Source organism: Dasypus novemcinctus, chromosome 9 (genome assembly GCF_030445035.2).
Source record: "Dasypus novemcinctus isolate mDasNov1 chromosome 9, mDasNov1.1.hap2, whole genome shotgun sequence".
NCBI classification, from domain to species: domain Eukaryota; kingdom Metazoa; phylum Chordata; class Mammalia; order Cingulata; family Dasypodidae; genus Dasypus; species Dasypus novemcinctus.
Window position 1 is genome coordinate 62,941,516 of NC_080681.1, and position 23,417 is coordinate 62,964,932.

At 36.0% G+C, this 23,417-nt stretch overlaps 1 protein-coding gene across 23 annotated transcripts in view; it reads right to left on the reverse strand.

Moving 5' to 3' along the window:
* Window positions 1-6,909: 6,909 nt before the first annotated feature.
* Window positions 6,910-23,417, reverse strand: part of SGIP1 (SH3GL interacting endocytic adaptor 1) — a 238,330-nt gene continuing 221,822 nt past the window's right edge. For all 23 annotated transcript variants that reach the window (XM_058303416.1, XM_058303406.1, XM_058303410.1 and 20 more), the window contains 5 exons: window positions 17,640-17,772; window positions 14,484-14,686; window positions 11,162-11,226; window positions 10,416-10,580; window positions 6,910-8,937 (listed from right to left, as the gene is read on the reverse strand). In XM_058303416.1, the coding sequence (XP_058159399.1) occupies window positions 8,915-8,937; window positions 10,416-10,580; window positions 11,162-11,226; window positions 14,484-14,686; window positions 17,640-17,772 (589 nt within the window). In that variant the 3' untranslated portion in view covers window positions 6,910-8,914. The remainder of the gene's footprint in view (window positions 8,938-10,415; window positions 10,581-11,161; window positions 11,227-14,483; window positions 14,687-17,639; window positions 17,773-23,417) is intronic.

Below are 23,417 nucleotides of genomic sequence, written 5' to 3' on the forward strand. Positions count from 1 at the left end.
GCTGCGGTTTCCTAGGACAGGAAATCTGAGGCACAGAGGGAAACTAAAGCAAGTCTTTCCCTTTTCCAGATCCCTGTCACTGCTTTCCGACATCCCCTTCCAAAGTGCAGACGGCTGATACTAGGGATAACTTACTGAGAATTTACGAGTGCTGAAAGTTTTAGTTTTCAGCCTTCCATCAACTCTATCAAGAAATAATTGTTCTTTTACATTCTCTCATGGACTATAACAAGCATATAATACTAATACAAGCGCCATGAACGGGTGGGTTGGGAGAAAAACACCAATCACAGGATCTTGGCTATAGATAGTAGTAACGTTTTGACGCTGCTTTATCATAGTTTGTACCAATGGCTTTGCAGCAATGCAAGGTGGGGGAGTGTATGGGAGCCCTGTATGATGACGAGCAGTTTGTTTAAGTTCACAACTTATATACACTTAATGTTTATGGATATTTATGTATGACTAATAAACTGCAATTTAAAAAAGTTAAAAAAAGGAATTGTTCTCTTTCACTGAGGAAATTGAGATTCTAAGAAGTTAAATAATATGCCCCTGGCCCCGTGTCCCTTACAGTTAAGGTCCTTCCCTTTCCTTAACAGCACTCTTCCCAGCCCTTTAAAGTTTAGGAAGCTGTGAAGTACAGTTAGTGGCTGAGGACCTATCTGCCTTACCTGGACAGGTCCCTCCTTCTGCATAGTAACCGCGTGCTTCCCAGCCCCATTACCTCTTCCCCCAACCACAATCTAAACTACATCCTCTAGGGACCGACCCTGTAGAGACCAGTCATTGGGGGTAGAAATAGATACTGCCCCTCAACACTTAGCCAGGTGTATGCGCACGATGAGTGCTCAGTGAGGCTAGCATCAGCTGAAAACACCACATAGGGATTTGAGTGCAACATGTTTTAGCATAGTGCCTTGCCAACCTGAAAGAAGGGCATTAAGGTTTTCTGTCCCACCCAATCCCTAATCCCTGTTCACAGGAAAAGTTTTTTTAATTAAATATTTACTATTGTATTAAGTAGGAACTCTTAGGTGAATGATAAATATTGCCTCATTTAGCCTGTTCAATGACCTTATGATATAGGGGACATTAACTCCAATTTTTTTTTTTAGATAAGGTAACGGAGAATCATTGAATAACATGCTCAGGTCTATAGGTTAAATAAGAGAGCTGGGATTTGTCTGACCGTAAAGCTCCTGTACCGTGCCAGACCTTTGTCTCCCCACCCCCACCCTAAACATGTAATTAAGTTTTCCAGAAACACGGCTAAAATTTTAAGAGGCTGCGATAAAAGAGGTTCACAACTCAACTTATTTTTATATTTTTTCATTTATTTTCCAGAAAAAAATCACATTTAAATAACAACTTACTCAGATATTTCATCTTGTTCTTATGTATAGAATTAGATTGTTCTAATGTATAGAATTAGACTTTGTTCTGAAACAGGAACCCTAGTTGCAGTAATGTATCATGATAAATAATTGCATATTCAGGATTTTGTGAAATGGGTCATTGGGAAAATTATGAAGGAAAAACATTTATAAAAATCATTATTTACAAAAAATTGAGATCCACACCTTTTCTAAACTATAAGGCAAGTAACATTAAAATGTTCTCATGATTATCTTCCACAAGTCAATACTACACATTCTATCATCATTGCTCAGCAGAGGGCTTTGCCGCTGTTGTCCTGTGAAGGCAACAAGCCTTCGCTTCTTTTGCTGGTTTTTTTCTTGAGCACAATAGAGAAGCAATAAAGCGTTCATCACAGATTATGCAGTAACTGCTATCAGAATAAAGTATACTCTGTTGAATTGTACACGTAGGAATAAAGGGCAGGCATTGACGTTTTGACTAAATTTAAAAAATATTCTTGAGTATTTTAATCCACAATTCCTTTTATAAATATGATGTACCCAAGGTATTTTGTGAAATTATATACCCAATACAGGATCCTAAAGAAATTCAGACTACTTTTGCTACACAGATCGGAGAACTCTAAGCAAAGGCTGCCACCAACTCAAAGTACACAAATAGTACTTTCCTTAGAGACATTTGACTGAATGCCATTACCTTTAGAAACAGCAAAATTTCTCAGAAATTCTTTGTTTTTTAAAGTTTCTCTTATTGTTCAAATACAAGTTAAAAAATCAATGCCTTACATTGCTACTTATTCAGGATGAAAATTAAAACCAGAGCACTTCATTCATACAGAACTTTTTCCTATACAAAGTGAAAAACAAAAATTAATTCTTTCAAATTGAAACAATAATGTTCAAACAGCTTAGCACTGTAAATTACTGCTTGGCCTGTAGTGAAGTCCTGTTCATACATAAGATTAGCACATAACTACACCATACTAGGCTTTTTCAAGACAAATTATTCAGCAGCAGTTTTTCAACTTCCTTAGAATAACAGAGAAATAGAGAGAGAGCAGGAGATGAGCAGAGAAGCCAATCTCTTTCATATTCATTTAACAAAGCAAGACCTAAATACTACCTGCAAAATCAATACAGCTGTAAGAATTTTCCTCCTTCCACTCGTGGCTTTGGACCCTAGGACAGTGACCCTTGTGATAATCATTTGGTATATTATTTAAAATAGTTCAAAGTGATGATGTAAGAATATTAAGCATTTATTTTGCCAAAAAAGTAAAGGAAAATGTCAATGAAGTAATATAAGCTTTAGCGAGTTAGACGAAATTAACGTTTGCATGACCTACGCATTCAATGGAGATTTTTAAAATGATAAATGGCTTATGATCTATCAGGCTGATTCATAATCTGAATGAATTAAAAACTGAACTATATTCAGACAAATGCAAAGTGATTCCACTTTACTCTTGTCCATCTACTAACAGACAATTTACCCAGGAGCTTTTTAAAGAGACTTTGTCAATTTTGCATAAAACAAATGATTTGCAAAATAAAACAAAGCAAAAAGGAATTGTGCAATGCTGATTTAGCATAGAGTCCTACAAAATCTATATTAAATATTGCGCTCTTTTAGCTTTAACTAAAATGATTTTCATATAATTTCTAATAGGTTTATTTAAAATACTGTCAGCATTGCTCTAACATGACTTAGTTTCTTAAAGCCATTTTAAACTATTATCAAAGATTGTTCACTAGCATTAAGTCCATGCTGCAAAGGATCTGGAACATTTTCAAGAGATGGAGGCCTAATTTGCTGGTTGTAGGTGCAGGTTTGTAAAATAATAATTTAAAAAAAAATAAAAGAATTTCATAGTTTTGTTTTGAATACTTTAGGTATTTAAATCCATTACGAGATACTAATGAATTTAGAAAAAGACACAAATTCATGTATCTTTTCATGATTCCAAAACATTCTTTTCAAAACTATTTCTGGTTATATCATTTGCAGTTGTTAAAGATGTGTTGGAAGAAAAAGAAAAGCTTTCCCCAAGTTTTTTCAAGGTGTGCTGAGGAAAAAAACCACCTCTTTTCCTGTTCCAATAGCTGTCTTAACCTTCTAAAATGCTTACATTTATAGTCTATGTTCAAGGAGGGGGGCTATGTATAGGGTTATTTGTTCTTAGACCACAATGAACGTTTGCCAGGACTAGTAGACCTGAACACAATTCGAGAAATACTGAAATACAAGTGCATGTAGTCAAAAGATCCTTTCCTCCTTTTCTTTTAGTGCTAAATGACATTTAAATATGTATTTGCTTTTCACTGAAACATCTATTCTAGAAGGTGAAAGATGTATTCAGAACAGGCACTATACCATGCTACAGATAGAAGAGGTCTATCAGAAATACTGTAAACCAAAGGAAAAGTAACTTTATATGTTAAACCTGGAGAGTAAGTTATTACAGCCATAGTGAGTGTCAACAAAGAGGTGCCTTTCTCTTGTAGGAGTGCTCATTTAAGACAGGATTCAGATATTGAACATGAGGGACACTCATGCAGAATGATCACAGTCAACTCTGTAGACCCTAAAATTTGACATCCTTCAAGAATAGATTTCAATTAGATATTAAAAAAACAAGTCTAGCTTGTAGAAGATGATAGAACATGAAAGCAATGACAAGAGAAAGGCACCTTTCCAAAAAATAACTGGAAACTTTAGCATGGGCTCCTATCTCATTTGTCCTCCATATATTCCATGGAAGAAATAAACTAATATTAGTCAGGTTTAATTCATGGATAGGAAAATGGCATTTAAATCCTCTTTGCCAAATGAAGGAAAACTAAAGGAACAGGAAAAATACAAAAAAGCCTCAAGAGAAAGTGTACGATACAGGGGGATGAGATGGGTTATCAGCACAGTTTCTTTAATCAGAATAACTTACATTGGTTTGTTCATTCATTTCAACAATTTAATCTGACTCATTTCAAGAAAACATCATATTTATTTATATTGACTTTCCAGTATGTATTTAGAAGTCACCCTTTCATTCTGATATTACAAAGAAACATGCTTCCGTTTTTAAAAAATTGCTGATCAGGAAAACCTTGAAGCAAAATGAGTACATTTAGACTGAATGGGATTTTGCTCAAGTGCATCACTCTTTTGAGAAAGGGAAAGCTTTAAAAAAAAATACAAACTTGTGTCTTTAGTAGGCATCTACATATTTTATGCATCATTCTACTGTGACAGTCTATGATTAGTACGAAAACAAAAAAAAAGCGAGTTAAAAGTGATAGGTGCAACATTTAGGAATAGGGGATAGCCCAGGCTTATAAAGCAACTAATTAAAAAACCTACAAAATAAATACCATCAACTCACAAGGAAAGGTTTGAGTATCCCTTGCAAAGAAGATTACACTTCAGGACGAAGTATTTGGAATGAGGAACAGCTTGCAACCTCTCTACTTGCTTCAAGTCTAAGACATTAAAGAAAAGGATGGGAGTGTGAAAGTGAGAGAAAGCATTTCTGGCCATTTTGAGACTGAGATAGCCTAACAGGAGAATTATAATGGAAAAGAGAGATAACTGAAAAACAAAAGAATGGTCTAGAAAAATGGCATTTGATTTAGGATTTAATGCTTAACTCTGATATAATGTCAGAACTGAGAAGGACGTTAGTGATCTAGTGCTGTGATTCTCAAATTTTCGATACTTGTCAAATTATATATTTCCTAGTCCCAAAACCAGAGATTTATTAAATCAGCACAAATTTACTTATGCCTACTACCTTCTAGGCACTGAAGATATAGTGGTGACTAAAACAAAATCATTGCCCTCTTTTAATAAGTGATACGTGGTCCACAGTTGAGAAACACTGACTCTTTTTCTACAACTCTGTTACTGGACATGTTCTTATTTGTGTATTAATTTTTCACAGTGCCTTTTACCTTGGTATTTAAATGGAGTATTTATAGTAAAATATACTATATATTTTAGTTCCTCTGCAGTAAAGATAACTGGGCTTTCAGCTGTGTCATTTTGGGCAAATTAATTAACTTAAGTCTCAATATCATCATTTGTTTTTAAAAAAGGAATTGAAAAGACTACTTACAACTTTTTGGTTGATAAATAAGCTAATATCTGTAGTGACTGGTACCTGATGAGCACTCAGGTAAATATAAATTTTTACTGTGTATCAATCAATTACTGTGACAGTTCATGTTTTCTTATAAAGCTCCAAAAAATGGATTTATCTGAGTGAAGCGGGAGTGGAAGAAATATTACAATCATTTACATTTTATGGTGGTTTTTAAACGGAGCTCTGGGTGTCCTGATTTAAACTGTTGGAGGAACTTGTTCATTGCTTTAATCTGTTTTGCCTAACATGATTCACATGCAATCTTATTAGAGAAAAGACCTGTTCTTAAGAAAAACTTGAAAACCATTGGCAATTCCGACCCTCATTCTAAAGAGGAGAGAGTACAAAGGGCAATGACGTATCCAAAGTCACACAGCAAGAACTAGAGGTAAAATCAATACAAAGTTACAGTCTTCTTTGAAAAAAAGGTTTAGAAATGGAAATATGTGTAATCGTGGCCTCAAACACTTTATGGATTAAGATAGTGTATAAATACGTAAAAACAAAAACAAAACATCTGCAGTTTGACTTTTTCAGGTATTCCTATATATTCACTCAAAGCCATCTGAAATGTGAACACAGACAACCCTTCTTTACAGGTGAAATACCTTGTAGTGAGTTTTCATTTTGGCTGTAGGTATAGAGAAGAATAAAGCTTTTAATTAAAAATTTAATTCTTAGCAATTATAAATTCCAATTATGATAAAATCCAGAGTAATTCTTATAATAATTTATTTTTAAAAACTTCATGAAAATAGGGAATTTATTTGAAAAGAAAAGCATAGTTTCCATGTTGCCAAAAAATAGCAGTATCATTCATACTTTCTATTTTGCAAGAGTATAACCTTTATAAATCAAAACGTTCAAACAATAGTGTTCTGGTTAACTAGAACCTTCTCTTGATTTTAACCCCTGGTGCTGAAAACCATCTTCATATGGACCAGCCCATTTCGTTCTGCCTTAGAAACTATCAGTGAACCTGGTTTAATGTTTCTTTGATAATAGACCCTTTGCATTGTCTAGGATCATTTTCCTGAACCCGAATTCTCATTGTACAGTACGCTGGATACAAGTGTGACAGAAGATTATAATTTGGAAGTTAAAAAAAAGCCAAACTACAAAATCTAAATCCCTGATATCAGCTTAGTCTGTCATTATTTGACTTATTTTCTGAAAGGAGAGGATATGCTCTCTATTGAGGTTTGGGTTATTCAAGGTTTAATAGTTTTGAAATCACTGACTCCCATTCTGTTTTTCATAAAGATCAATTAAGGGATTGTAGGATATTTTCATAGTTTCACATTTAGTTCCTGGAAAGATTTGGATACCATTAAGGATTACTGTGACCTATGTTTTAAATTGCATTTTTGTAAGAACAGCAAAAATTATTCTTTAAAAAAACATCTTTTATTTAATCACTAATTCATTCTAGAACTATATAAAATAAAACAAGACATAAAGAGCAAGACATGAGAACCATTAATCTTTACACTGTTTTAATATGCTTTGTATTAATATTCAATAAGTTTTTTCATGAATTGATTATTTAAAAACACATTCTAATATTCATTTGCTGGATAATTCTCAATTTTCTGTTGCTTACTTTCCATTGGTTTCAATGTTCTAAATTTCCCCATGTTTTATGGGACTTAAAAGTCCCATTGAATATTTTTGCTAAAACTGAGTAACATTAATGTATTTGTTCAAAAAACTCCAACACCAGACTACTTTGGGAAGCCAACTGAGAGTATATTTGAACTCTAGGAATTCTTCCAAGGTAAAATAGATAATTTTGAACAAGCACTCACTTAAGGAGTACAAATATCTAGTTCCACTAGAGAGAATGCTAGTCACAACCTTATTTTAAAAGTGAGAAGCATAAAATAGAATTTGCTTTTAATATTTAAGGGGCCAATATTATCAAATATGAGTGAAGGGAAAATATAATTTAGCAATGAATGATAAGATACAACTGAATAATTATACTTATTAAATAGTATAACCAAGAATATGAATTGGTTTGTGTTTAAAATAAATTCTATAATTTAGAGGAAGACTAATATTTCCAGTTTCATGACTGGGACCCCTTGAGATGTGCTTCTTCTCTCTGAACATCTATACTGTGGGATGGGATGGGACTGAGTGATGACAGTTTTTATTATGTCTTTAAACAATGAATTCATGACATATTTTTAAAACTCTCTTCTTGATTCCCAAAGAATGGCAAAGATTTACTGTTTTACACAATTAATCTTAATAAAGAATATTTTGTTCATCCAATAGGAAATTTATTGCACAATAAATTTAATTTATAAAGTTTATTTATTTTTTCCTTCCCAAGTAACATAAATGATGACAATCAAAATTCTCCTTCTGGATCTAAACAAGGGACTAACAAACTTTCCTAGGACTCTCTAGTCCCAACATTTTGATGCTTGTGGGAAAAAAGGGAGATAAGGGATACCATTTCTCTGTGCTGGATGGGAGAGATGATTTGTTCAGAGTTAATTGTGCAAAAGTTGTTAACCAATTCAACTATGAAAAGTCCTGAGACCCTAAAGTCACAATTTTGGTTTTACTTTTGTTAAACTGTGGATAGAGGGGGGGAAGTAGCTAAGACTTCAGCATCTTCTTTACTCTTGATTATAATTTCATATACTTAAACATTAAATATGAATTGCTTTCCCTTTTTACACAAGTTATAAAAATAAGAGGCCCAGTTTACACAGTTTGAGTTTTTATGAAATTTGCAGTTTGAAAAAAAAGCCTTTTAAAAAGTGATAATGCTTTTCTTCAAATATGCTGTAACCTTAGAGTTTTTTCTGAAATAGTTTTGAATTTTAACCTATTAGACATTTGAAGATAGAATTTTTATTTAGCACTAGAGTAAGACATACTAAGGACTGAAGAAAAGTAATTTTTTTTCTGATTCCACTTAATTTTCTTTGTATGTGGCACCCCCTTTATGACAACTATCAATATTATATTTAAATTTTATATATTGACAAAATGCAATCTACCTCTGTAAGCACTGTGCCATTCAATAGTACTACTATTAAATTTACATACCACAGTTTAAATTACATCCATTTCAAGAATGGTAAAATACTAAAACCCAAGTGTCTAACTGCCTTACTGGAATGAGTACAATTTACAAATACAATAATTACATTTTAAAACCATTAACAATATTACACCTAGAAGTAAATACTGTAGACTGGTCATCATGGTATTGTGTGAGGGAAATCATTGCTGAAAGTCATTGACATTTCCATCAGATACACCCCAAGCACAGATTTTGGTTTGTTTTCATCAAACCAAAATTAGAACCTGTTTCTCGTATACAACAGTCCTCCATTGAATGAATACTCCAGATGCTTGCATGAGATTTTATTAGTTATCTGCCAAGTATTTTCCTGCAAAACAAAATGGCATATCAATAGGTTACCTCTTAGTTCACATATTTATTTGTTTATTGTATGGGTAGCATTTCTATTCCTTCTCCCCTATACCTAGGAGCCAACTACTGCAGACTTGAGGGATGCAACACCACTATAAAATGTATAAAGTTTATTAAGCTTTTCATTTTTTCAGACCAGCTATTTGCCTTTCCACATTTTCACCTCTGAGCAATTTGCAGAGCTTTGGGTTTTAACCAGAAGAGGTTGGAAGATTTGTTTCCGGGTGTGAGAATCCAATTTCTTAAAGGAAGGGTGACCATATCATTTATTTTCCAAGTTGGGTCATTTTTGAGATTGAAAGGGGAGCATTATTCATACTTAAATCAGTACAATATGCACAAGAACCATGACTTATCCCAGCAAATCACCAACAAGTATAGTTACCCTACTTCTGGGGTTCTTGCTTTATTTCTGGAAATAGAGCTCCATATGGTGTGCCATGAATGACACTGTATTTGAAGGTGTTCTGAAAACATACCTGATTTCCAAGAGCAGTGGTTCTCAAAGGGTGAGCCTTGGATCAGAATCACCTGGGAACTTGTTAGAAATACAGATTCTCTGGCCTCATTTCAGAACTGCTGAATCAGAAACTCTGCAGGTCATGCCCACCGATCTGGGTTCTAACAAGTCCTCCACGTGACTCTGACACATCCTAAATTTTCAGAAACACTGTGCTGGAGCCTGAGATGAGTAAAGGAAGGTCAGGTGAGAACTGTGAAAAGGAGGTGCGAACCTGGCTCTAATGGGATGTGTGGCTACAGGCCCTGTTTTTGGAAGGAGAGCAAGAACGTTTGTTGCCAGATCTTCTGATTTTCTCAAAAAGCTGGAAATCTAGATTTTTTTGTTAAATCCCCTCCCCAATAAACCCTACTAATTGTGCCAAAAAAACAAAAAACAAAAAACCCCACAACACTTGTTTCATGGACACATTCAGTTCATGGACCAAGAGTTCTGGCTGAGACATTTTAAGGTTGCTATTAAAATGAAAAAGAGATCTTGCCAGATCTCAGTGAAACCTGAGTAGTCTAAAATCTGTGAAATCCTACTGAAGAACAAAACGTTTTCAGGTGAAGATAAATTCAAAAGCAACTAGTGTTCCTCTTGTTTGTCAATATGACAAAACTTGGTTTTACTCCATTAACCTCAGTAGACATATCTATATAATGGGAACTACTAGTCAGTCCCATCCAAGAAGGAGACCCAGGAGAAGCAGCCAGAGCCCTCCCTGATGTCTGACTTCCAGTTTTTACTTTATTTTGCTTTATTCAGCAATTGGTTTTCTTTCCAACTGGGATGGAAAATGGGGGTTGGAAGTGGGGAGGAGGAAGAGAAGGAGGAAGAGGAGAAAATCACAGCCTACTGTTTCTTAAGGAAGAGTAACTAAGGTGACATTATCTTCATAAATGAAATTCACCTATACCGTACCCACTTACCTGCAGCAAACCTCTTCTTGATGAGTGAAAATCGATACCCTGCTCCAACAAGTTCAATGTCACAGCCAGAAAGGGTGCTTCCTTCACTTGTGAACTGCACAACCAGTGGGGAAGGCTTGCTGGGGCCTTCAGATAATTGGAATCTTGCCAATAAAGAACCCACCCCTAAAAAAAAAAGAGTAGTTAGAAAAAGAATACTCTGGGAATAATTTTGGATATTGTATTAAAAAGTTAACATACAAGCATTGACTTACTAGGAAACAGTATATGCTTTAGTGACAAAAATGTTGATTTATCATTAAATATTATGAGTAATCCTTTTGGCATACTGGTAAAAGTGTAATTTGGCAAAACGGTGCTTCAAAATTTGGAGGCATGCTACTTGGAAGATCGCATATTTTCCTTCTGAAGATTATCAAGGAAAAGCAAAAAAATACCTAATTTAGAGACTGTGGGGTCTGTTATAGGATAAGAAACATGCTTCATAAAAACTCTTCCCTACACACAGGATGGTCTGTTTGTTATGGGGTCTTGATAAGAAAGGTAGAAAATAAAGAGGGTGTTTTTTGGGTTTGGGAGATTCACTAAAGAATTATTTCCTTTAATTGGATGAAATAAACAAATGCAAAAATTAAGTGAAGTATTCTATTTCTAGTGCTAAGCTTATTTTGGTTAATAGTTGGTTAATACCTAAAAGTTATTTCAGGACTACTTACTAAATAAAAATAAGCCTGTGTTAACATTACCTCCATTTTCTGACTTCTGAGAAATATCAGGAATCTTCCACAATATCCTTTGTTGTTCAGCATTCCTAAAAATAAAATAGGTGAAAGGCTTTGGTATAATCAAGGATTTTTGTTGAATGGATATCATATTTTTTCTAGACAATGATGATTTTTAAAAATGGATGTTGGTCCAGGGTCCACAGAATGGAGGAATAAAATATGGACTAGAGTGGACTTACTGATATTCTACTACAAAACTATTGTGACGAGTAATAGAAGAAATTTTAGCATCGAGGTGGAAAAAGTGGCCACAGTAGTTGCTGAGGGCAGGGAGAGGGTAGAAGAGATGTGATGTGGGGGCATTTTTGGGATTTTAAATTGTCCTCAATGATATTGCAGGGTCAGATGCTGGACTTTATATATCCCGCCATAACGCACTGAATGTACTGGGAGAGAGTGCGAACTACAGGGTAAACTATTTTCTGTGTAGAGCAGCAGTGACCCAAAATGTGGTCACTGATGTAATGAGTGTGCCACAATGATGAGGGAGGTTTGATGGTGTGGGAGGAGTGCGGGGGGGGGGGGGTTATCCAGGAACCTCTTACATTTTTTAGTGTAACATATTTTTTGTGATGTATATCTTTAAAAAAACACAATTTACAAAAATGATGTGGTGGGGGATGGGGAGTGGGATATATGGGAACCTCTTATTTTTTTTGTTTTTTTATGTTTTTTAATGTAACATTCCTTGTGATCTATGAACTTTAATTAAAAAAAGAAAAAAAAAGAATAAACTGATGTTTTAAGTCACTAAAAAAAAAGGATATTGGGAACTGATGTGGTACAGTGATTGAGCACTGGTTTCCCACATATGAGGTCTGGGGTTCAATCAAATATATGTGTACTTATATATGTGTGTGTGTGTGTGTATATATTAATATATATATATTCGCTCCCTTCCTTTTCCTTATTGTAACTAGCTACAGTAGTGTCAGATAAACATTTAGAGGATAAGGCAGATTAAAAAATTTTTTTGACACATCTACTGTAATAACAATAATGGGAAGTGTTAGTTAATGAATTAATTAATGTAATTTAAGTTGGAACTGTCAAAATGCTGACATTCATTTTTCAAGCATGTTCTTCCTTTTGCTTTTGATAACTGTGGAAAAGCCGGAGTGTTTTCTTTAGAAGAACAAATTCTTTTTAACAGATGATATTGGTACTAAGTATACAGTCAGTATCTATTCCCATATTTTCTCTAGTGTGCCTTCTTATGATCCAGAGACTAGAAAACTAAAGACTATACTCCCCAGAATTCCTTGTAGTTAGGGTTCTAGATGCAAATTAGTTTTCAACAATTCCATGCACTGCTTGAGACTGAGAAGGTGAACAGGAGGCAGAGGCCATTCTCCTGCTTTTCTCAGCACCCTGAGTTGGGGATCTTCTATAATAGTGCTCTAGTCCACACTTCCGTTTTGTGAATGTTGAGGAGCAGCTAAGGCGATGCCAGCAAGAACTTTTTGATCCTTGGATCACAGGTACAGTGATGGGTTCCTGAACTCAGTGATTCCTCCATCAGCCTTCTAATCTCTCGCCTCAGTTACAGCAGAAGCAGCAGCTCCTCTGGTAGGCTAGTACTGCAGTGTCTTGGGAACCATTTTTGGTGATCCATTCTAATGCCTGATCCTCCAGCACTTCCACCAATTTTTAAAAATGAAATCAATTTTATTGATACATACTAATAAAGCATACAATCCATCCTAAGTGTAAAATCTGTATATTCAGTGGCCTTTGGTATAATCACATAGTTGTGCATCCATCACTTTAATCATTATTAACACATTTTCATTATTCCAGTAATAATAATAATAATAATAATAAAAAACACAAAAAAACCTATCACCTCCCAATCTCTCTGTTTCCCCTGTCCTACATAGCTGCTGTTCTGTTTCCATTACTCTAGTTTGTTTGTATTTATATTTGATATGGATGGAGTCAAGAAATATATAGTACCTTGTATCTAGTTTTCTTTCACTTAGTATGAACCTCATTGATTAGTTGTGTCAAATCCTGTGTCTCATTTGCTCCTTTGATATATTCCTTTGCATGGGCCATATCTTCCATTTTCTTAGTATGACTTGTAATATTTTGCTGGTGTCCAGGCATCTGATTATGATGATGAATTTACTCTGATGCTCAATTTTTCTCTTGCATAGGGGTTTAGTAGCACGTGGCTGTGTTTTATTGCTATTCTTTCATTCTTGGTTCAACCTATCTTTAGTATTATCCCTGTTTAGTTGTTCAAATCTGGACCATGGACCCAGTAATGGGCTGTAGACTTGCTTCCGAGGGCCTTGGGGAGGGAGGTTGTAAAGGCCCCAAATAGCTTCTATTTATTTACTTTAAATTTCCTCTCATGCCCTTCTTTGTCCTCCAGCAAATGGGGCTCTTCAGCAGCCTCTCAGTTCAAAGCCTGGTCAGAGTGTGATCTCTGCAACACAGACTACAACAATGTGACAGGGCTTCTGCCTCAAGGGTATTCAAAGCCTCACAAATCAAACTTTCTCAGAGGCTGTTCTCCAACTTTGCTGTCAGCCCCTTCCTTTTTCCTAGTAGGAAATAATTCCACTCCCCTTTGCATCCTTAACCACCAGTCGTGGTCAGTTGGGAAGGTGTCTGAGAGGACTGTCTCTTTAGCCCCCTGCCAGCTCCCCAGGCAAGCAATGGAGCAGGCTTGGAAGGGCTCCTGGGATAGAGCAAACCAAATTTGTCGTCCAAAAGCTGAGCCACCTTAGGCCGCATACCCCTCTCTCCCTTTTGCTGGGGGGGTGGGTGGGGGGGGCTGCAGTCCCCTCTGTCCGTAGCCACTGGCCAAAGGCCAGAGAATTCAAGGCTGCCTTCTTCAAGGGTGGGGGATGGGCACTGGCTGGAGCTGCAGCTTTTACTCATAGCGTTTTCCCATTGAGATTTTTTCTATTTCCCATTCTCCCTATGGGTTGTGTCCAGCCTTCCCTTGGTGTCCTAATCCCTAGAACAATTTTTTTCCCCAGGCCATTTCTGCATGTCCTCTAGCTATTTTTCTGGGAGAAAAGTGAATTCTGTGTTTTCTAATAGACCATCTTCCTGGAAGTCACTTCCACTATTTTGTAAGGATTTATAGCTATTCATTAAACCATTTTCTGTTTAAACTATCCCATTGTTTTCTGTTTCCCACCCTGAACCCTGACCCACAAGACTGATATGCCCTCCTCTGGTAGGAAATGCAAATGCTAAGAAGTCTGTCATCCCTTTACATAGAAGGAGGCTTTGGTGAAGAGAAAGGGGACTGGTGGTTTCTTACCAGACTGCTGGTGGGAGCACAGCCTGGAGCTTGGTTACTCCACCATCTATAGGGACCAGGAACTGCACATTGTTGAGGGCCACGGCAGTGGTCATTGCATCCGTATTGTATTTATAATCAATGCGAAGGTCAGTGCTTGCAGGCTCACACCGCCAATTCACTGCCAGGTTCAAAGGTGTGGACTGAATGCCCTGGGCAGAAACCTTGCCAAATGACAGGGAAGAGAATGTTTACGTTTCAACCATTAATCTGAAACAAAACCAGAAGCTATGATCATCTCCCATAGAAATGTTCTTAGATGACAAAATTTCATAATGTTTGTGGTGCTCACAAATGAGTTCTCAAAATCACTGCAAGGGAGACTGTGTATGAGGCACTTAGGGGCTTTGATAAACTGCTAACAGATTCAAAACTTGAAGCCAATGACCCAAATCTCTAAAGCATTTTATGGTTTGTAAAGCACTTTAGGTCTCCTAGGGAGGTAGAATAGCACACTGGCTAGGAGCTGTGGCCAAAAAGCTAGAGAGTCCTAGGTTTGAATTCTGGTTCTGTCACTTACAAGCTGAGTGACCTCAGACAAGTCAGTAAACCTCACCGAGCCTCAGTAATTTCCTCACCTGCCAATTGTGAATAATATCAATAATATTTACCCATAGGGTTATTAGGAAGCTTGAAAGATATATTTTATGCAAAGCACACAGCACAGTGCCTAGTGCTTAGTAAGGAAGTCATGCTTTAATAGATGTTAACTGTCAATATTCTGATTACAATTGCTCTTCACAACTTATTGGTGAGTTAGACAAAGCAGGTTATCACTACTACTTTGTAATTTGCCAAAGTAAGAACTTGAACCTAGACCTTCTGACTGGAAGTGCTACATTCTACTGTCTAAAATCAACTATAAGTTTGTCCAAGGAAAAGACAGATTTGGAGACTCAACATTTCTCTTATACACAGACAATAATATCAGATTGAGGTCTGGGAGTCACAGTGACCATTTCACAATGTTATTTCTCCACTGTTAATTGCAACTATGAATAGATGTCTAGTGGGGTCTCCTTCTACAAGGACATGCATCCACAGAGACTGTGTGGACAGCACTTATGATCGTGCATTTTTATTCACTGGTATGAGTTTTGCTGATTTTGATGATATAAGTAACTATCTGTTGGACTAGAAATGCCTCCATGGATGGAATCTATCGGGGAGGGTGCTGAAGGTGGGCTGAGCTCATGATGTAGGAGGAAGATTGCTGCAAAATCAAGTCCAGAAATGAAATGTTCTATCATGAAATGTCAAACATGGTTTTTGATGACAATTTTAGCTAACTAACTACTGTAACAGTTTTCAAACTTTCAATATTTTTAGCAGCACAATCCTTTCTGAAAATTAACTTTCATTTAGAACTCTCTTGTTAAAATAGGTCAAAAGCACAGCAGACCCCTTTCCTTCTTTCTGTATTCTGTTTGTACTCAGCAGTAGTTCTCAACTTGATAGTAGTTCCTCTCCACAGGGAGGTGCTATTTGGATATGCAAGAGTGTGTTTCTGGATGTCCCAATTCCCAGGGGATGCTATTGGTGGCCAGAGACTAAAGAGGTTGTGATTTGAGGGCAATCACACAAAATCCTCAAATGTATCTCCTCCACAACCCAATTCCTTGTGTTGCTGAAAAATAATGATCCACAACAAAAACACAACAAAGCAAAAAACAAAAGGATTCCTCAAAACATAGTTTGAAAACCACAGGGTTACTTACAGTTCACAAAGCACTTCAAAATATATTAGGCTATTAGTGCTCCTCACAGCAAGCTATGAAATAAATATCTAGGCAAGTATGATTTTTATATTTATTTGCAGATGACAAAACTGAGGTTCAGGGAGATTAAACAAGGTGCCCAAGGTCATGTGATGAGTAAGAAGAGCAGACCTAATTCCAGAATTCTGTCTCTTGCTTTACTGTAATATTCTAATCCAAGCTTATATTGCAATAGGTGAATTCTGTCTACCTTCTAGGCTGACTTAATAATGGATATGGGAATTAAAAAAACCCACATTTCAAACATTTTTGACCTAAAGTTTCAAATATTTTTAAATCTGAAGTGAAAACATAAATGCAGTGTTTGTAATGAGAGTTCATGAAGAGTAACAACTACAGTTTCAATCTTCAGGGGATGAAAACCATTCACGTGCTCTGGGAAAAAATATAAACAGTTTCCCTGTTTTTCTCATTTCTCTCAGAAGCTTGAGGCAGTCACTGAGCAGCTTTAAATATTCTAAAAAAATAAAGTGCATTATGCATTATATTTTAATTATAAAATTTATGAATTTATATCATTACCATATATTTGTTAGTATTATCCATAATGTCCAAAACTTAGGTGGTACCATTTTCCCATGGAAAACATTATATTCACGTGCATTTTTGTAAAATGTATCTTATATTTCACTATCATGGTTTCCTTAGAGTGATTTAATTAAATGGTTTTTAACCCATATGATGTGTCAGAATCACCTGTAGAGCTTAAACAATGCAGATACCTGGGTTTCATCCTAAACCAATTAACTTAGTATCTCTGGGGTGTGATGGCCCAGCAAATATATGTGGGTGTATATATTAGCACCAGTTCAGAATCAGCATTTGTTTACTAGTTCCCTGGTGATTGTAAAGTGCAAATCAGGTCTGAGATACACTGATTTCCATTAAAGTATGATAGTGTATAATTTTTTAATATTAATTTTTTTTAAATACAAGTTTTATTAGAACTATTCCACAGGACTATCACACTAGGAAAAAAAATTAGATTCCTTGCATTTAGTCATTACAAATAAATGGTTTTAGTACATAAAGTTCTTATCAAAGTTCAGTGATCTATTTTATCAATATTTACTATCTTAATTTCTGTAATTTTCTGCAACTTCATTTTGTTCTTTAATTTTTTAATAAAACGTTGAACTTGTAAGTTTAAATTAATAAGGATATGCACAAATATTCCCAGCACTAGTCCTCAAGGAGTCCTTTACAAGTTTTTATTTTCTTATGATAGGCTTTAAATAATATTAATAGAAATATTACTTTACATTTATTGAACACTAGGTACTTTTGAATATAAATTTGTAAATGTGGAATCAATACCCTGACCATATAAAAAGCTTACCTGATATTTGAGCATGTCCACATTATAATACGTAGCCTGGGGTTTTTGTTCCGACACTTTCTTTAGGTGAGTCATCAAATTTGGCATGTTTACCCAGAATTCCTTGGTATTGGCATCGTTTTGGGTATTATCACTATTCAATTGGGAAGAACAAACAATTGAATAGTATCTTGCAACAAGTATAAACCACCCAGAAAGCAGCTTAGTAAATTCTTATCTGATTTCTATATCCAGTTTTGACAGTTCTTGGAAATTATATTAACAGTGGTGCAGTTTTAGTACAAATGCAGTGCTGAATTGTAGCATGTTAATGATTAATATCCATAGGGAAGAGTTATTATAACTGCTATAAATTTCAGTGAGTACTTGTAATATTAACCATTCATGATGATAATTACTTGATTTAAAAAGTGAATTACTTATTAACCCAAACTTAATAGCTTTCTACTTCACCAGTTTCCTCTGAATAGGTCAGTTAATGCAATCAAAGAGCTGAGTATACTGATTTTCTTTTTAATTGAGTTGGCCAGAAGTTACTCAGAAATTACTGAGTTAAATATTTTGGTCAAATATAAACACAATCTTTAAAAAGATAAGGATAAGGAGAAAAGGCTACTAAAATTATCATGCTATCTTTTCAGCATTTACAATAATTCATCACAGAGCAACTAAATAAAAAAAATCATTTCACTTAGAAGACAATCCTGGAGTTTAAATGATAATAATCATGGTAGTTACATAGAGAAGTAAAGTGTAGTCTTGATGGACTAAGATGTTTTATATTCCTATGAGACCCATCAGCTTTGCTCAGACCATTCACCCAATCCAACTTGCAAACACTTGTTCTCTGTGACAAAAAGAATCAGGCAAGAGTGTGGAAAGAACCTGCTCATTTCCCAAGTAGTGAGGAAACTTGGGCCCCTGTGTAAGTAACCTGACACACTACTCATTTCCTGATGTTTCACTTTCAGAAGATCCTATATCATACAATAGTAGTTATACCTTGAGCACCTATTATGTGACAAGCACTTCACTAGATATATTATCAACTGATTAAAACTTACCCTGCAAAGGAAACATTATTTTCCTAATTTTTAAAGATGAACAAAATCATTGTGAAAAGAAAATTAGAGGTTGAGAAGTGAGATGGGCGATAAAGTAAAAGGCAGGTTAAAAGTAAATTGCTATGACTCAGCCTCTAAAAGTCAAGCAAATCAAGAAAGCTGAGTTAAAAAACCTCAGTGCCTGAAAACTGCTCTGGTCTGTTAGAAGGGAGTGGCTGGGGGCGGGGAGCAAGTCTCAGCATGACCCACTAGGTTCTGCTGTGCCCTGGTGTAAGGTTATTGAAGACAGAGCAAAGTTCTACAATACTGGGCATGTAGGAAGTGGGTGGAAGAGACTCCTGGCTCCTGAGACTTTGCCTCTTAGTAAATCTAAGCTAAGCCTGCCAATGATAATGGCTGTCCAAACCTTTTTTTAAAATTTAAAAGTCATCCAAATTACCCCAAGCTTCCAGAGCTGTAGCTACACAAGGGGAAAGGAGATAACAGTAATAGAGGATAAGCAAAATTAAGTAACTTGCTTAAGGTCATGCAGTTAAGAAGTGATAAAGTCAGGATTCCAGCCAAGGTTAGTCTTATATTCCCACTATACCAAAACAGTTGTGCAGAACTAATAACCAACAATATGTCATTAATTTGTGCTAAGTAAAGCTGAATTATGAAGAAAATCTGTTATAATTTTTTTTTTTTAGGTATTTGGACCAGGGATTGAACCCAGGACCTTGTATATGGGAAGCTGGGGCTCAACCACTGAGCCACATCGGATTCCCTGAGTTTTTTTTTTTTTTTTAATTTGTTTGCTTATTGTTTGTTTTTGTTTTTTTAAAGAGGCACCAGGAACTGAACCCAGGACCTCCTGTGTGGGAAGAAGGCCCTCAACTGCTTGAGCCACATCCACTCCCTGCTATATTATTTTTAAAAGAAATACATCTGCTAAGTTTAATAACAAAATAGGCTAAGTCATATGGCTATGATAATTTCTCAGAGGACCTTCTTTAATAAACATTTAAGAAATCTTCACCACCCAAATGCTTACACAGAAAAGCAATTCTTAAATGTTTGAGAACTCTTGAGAATTCTTTGGTCTCATAACTGGTTAAACAATTGTTCTGGAGTATCCTTCACACTGTTAAGCAAAGCCTTTCATAAGGAAAAGTAGAAGTAAACTTCATTTTGGCTGGTCACAGAGGGTGAAAAGTCAATATCTGCTAACATAAATGAAATCTTCCTGTAAACATAAATGGGATCATTGGCTGGGTGTAAGACAACAGATGCTAAAAGACTTCAACTGCAATGCAAAATCATGCTTGATTACATTGCCAAAAACATTATTTTTTCTTTGTTTTTAAAGGAGCTTTAGATTACATAAATGTTACCCCCTGAGAGCCTCCTTGTTGCTCAAATGTGGCCTCTCTCTAACCTGAATTCAGCATATAAATGCATTACCTTCCCCCCAGTGTCAGATATGACTCCCAGGGATGAGCCTCCCTGGCACCAAGGAATTCCTACCAAGCACCAACTAGCAATGCAACTGGAAGGAGACATTGACCAAAAGGGGGAAAGGGTAAAGACAAATGAGTTTATGTGGCTGAGACTTCAAAGTGAGTTGGAGGTCATTCCAGAGGTTATGCTCAAGCAGGTCTCAGCAGGATCTCATTGACTGCCAAAGTAAATATTACCACAAATAGCAGACACATCCAGACACTACAGGTTGGGCAGACAGCCCAGGAATTTGGTGGCCTCCCAGTGGGCCCTAGTTGGGAATTTATGCTCCTCAATGTGACAGAGTTGGACTCAGTTGTCATTTCCTACACATGGCTTTTCTGTCCCTTCTAGTTGAACCTATAGTTAGTACTAGAGTTGATAAGTATATGTCCAAGAGACTTAAATTTTGGGCTGTCCATGTGCCAATTGGGTCCTGAATCTCAACAGACTTGCAAGAGATACTCTCCAGTTCACTGGACTCACCCAGGACAACTATCAAGGAGATAATGATAGACAACGACCATCTTAGGAAGAAAGAGATTCTGCAACTGTAAGCAAGATAGTCCCATCCATCTGTCTCAGGGAATCCAAGCCCCCTCTCAATTACAGATAGAATGGGCATCACCAAAACCGAATCCTCAGGATTGGGGAATGGATGATGGACTAGAGTAGACTCACAGTTGTTCTACCTGTAGATATGTTGTGATCTTAGCAATAGAAGAAATTTTATCACTGATGTGGAGGCCGTGGCCACTGGAGGTTCTGAGGGCAGGGAGAGGGAAAAACATGTGTAATATGGGGACATTTTCGGGACTTGAGAATTATCCTGAATGACATTGCAATGACAGACACAGGTCATTATATATCTTGTCATAACTTACAAAATTGTGTGAGAGAGAGTGTAAACTATAATGTAAACTATAATTCACACTTCTTGGCAATACTCCAAAATGTGTTCATTAATTGTCACAAATGTACCACACCAATAAAAGATGTTGTTAATGGGGAAAGTGTGGGAGGGGGAGGGGAGAGGTTGGAATATGTGGGAATCCCCTATATTTTTTGTGAACATTTGTGTAATCTGAGTTTATTTTAAAAAAAGGATTAAAAAAAAGATTACATAAATGTTACATCAAAAATATAAGGGATTCCCACATACCTCACCCCCCCCTTTCTCACACTTACCCCCATTAACAACATCTTTAATTAGTGTGGTACATTTATTACATACATATTGAAGCACTGCTACTAACAATAGTCTATAGTTTACATTACGATTTACATTTTGTACTGCACAATTTTAGAGGTTTTGACAAAATGTATAATGGCTTGTATCTGTCACTGCAATGTCATGCAGAACAATTCCAATGGCCCCCAAATGCTCCATGCTACTAAGGGTGGTAGTGGTGGTGGTGGAGGGGTAATACATAACCCTATATATTACCTATATACCTATATGCTAAAGGGCATCCAATCACAATCCTATCACAATATTCAAGTATTTAGAGTTAACACGGTTCAAATTAATGACGTTTTTGTCTTTTTGATTTTTGCAAATAATAATTTGAGGGTCTATATGTTTCATCAACCAAAATATTCTCAGAAATGATATTTAATTCAATTTATAAGACCAATATATTAATACATGTATATAATTCTTGCACATATGCTTAATAAATTGACAATATAACTGCCTCAAAATGCATCAGAAACTACAATACCAATCAGAGTCATAAACAAACTGGTGAGATATTACAGCACAAATTCTAATTTGAGATGGAGGACTTTGAAAAGTAAAACTGAGTGGCTAAATGTGCATATCTAAAAGAGGAAGAGAACCTGAAGTAAAAATTTGTTGCTATCCAATGTAAATTATTTCACATTTATTTTTCATCCTAATGGGTGGTTATTTTTTAAATAATTTAAACCTGGAGTCAGGTTGGCCAATTAGGCCATAGGAAGGACCACAGAAGAGATGATTTTTCTACTGCCGGAAAAACCTGTGATGTTTTTTTCTCCACTGAATTGAGAAACCTCATTCAGAAAAGAATGTGAGCAACTATATTGGTCTTCAAATTCTTTAAAATACGGTTGAATTGTTCATTCATCCAACAAATATTACTCAAGTGTTTGCTGGAGGCCAGACATGGTGGAAAACCCAGAGGATATGATGGGTACCATTTTCTCATGGATCTTATGGTTTGGTACAGAAGAAAGATGACTGAGGAACCTCAAAGAGATATATAATTATTAATTTTAGTAAGTGCTACAAAGGGAAAGAATAGGGTACCTCGAGAGGTAATAAGAAAGAGACATAATTGCATTTGCAAATGGTAGAGGCAGGGCTTTAGGGTGGGGAGTGAGATGGTCAGGGGAGGCCCAGTGAAACTGTGATATGAAGGATGAGTAGCAGTCAGGTTGAAGAAGGGCAGGAAGACTCTTCTTCAGTCAGAGGGAACAAACACAAAAAAACCATAATATGGGAAATAACTGAGCCTGCTTCTAAGACTGGCAGATATGGCTGGAGCTATAGGAATTTGGGACAGAAGGGGGGGAAATGAGAACAAAGAGACAGGCAAGGGTAGACAAGTCAGAGCCTCAGGCAAAGCTAACAAGTTTAGACTCCAGTACAAGTGCAATGTGAAGCCCCCTGAGGATTATGTGTGAGGATGACTGAGTTACCTCATGAGGGATGATGGTTCTGGCTGCTGTGTGAAAAATGCATGAGTGTGGCATGACTGGACATGGGGAGGCGAGAGGGAAGCAACTGCAGTGTCTGGTGGAGTGAGAGTGGTGTCTTGGACAAGGAAGGTTGCACTACAGTGGAAAAGTAGCCACTCTAGAGAGAGATTTTTAGTTGTAATATTAGCACTTGATGGAGAAGAAAATGTAAAGAATGACTCCTTTCATCTCACCAATTGTAAATAATTAACTTGATATAATTATTTTCAATTTCATGTACACGTATATGTTTGTGTGAATGTGCTCCTGCATAAATATGGTAAAGATCTGATATTCAAGTTTAATATTTAGAAAATGTGAAAAAGTATCTTTATACAAATTCATATAAGCTTCTTTTATGTTATACATGTAAAGTTCTAGCAAAACAAATACATTACAATGGAACTATATATATGTTTACAAAAAAGATTTTCAAGTTCATGTGGCGATTACCTCAAAATTCAAATACATTTGATTTAAAAAGACACTAATGCAACAAAAACCTTTTATT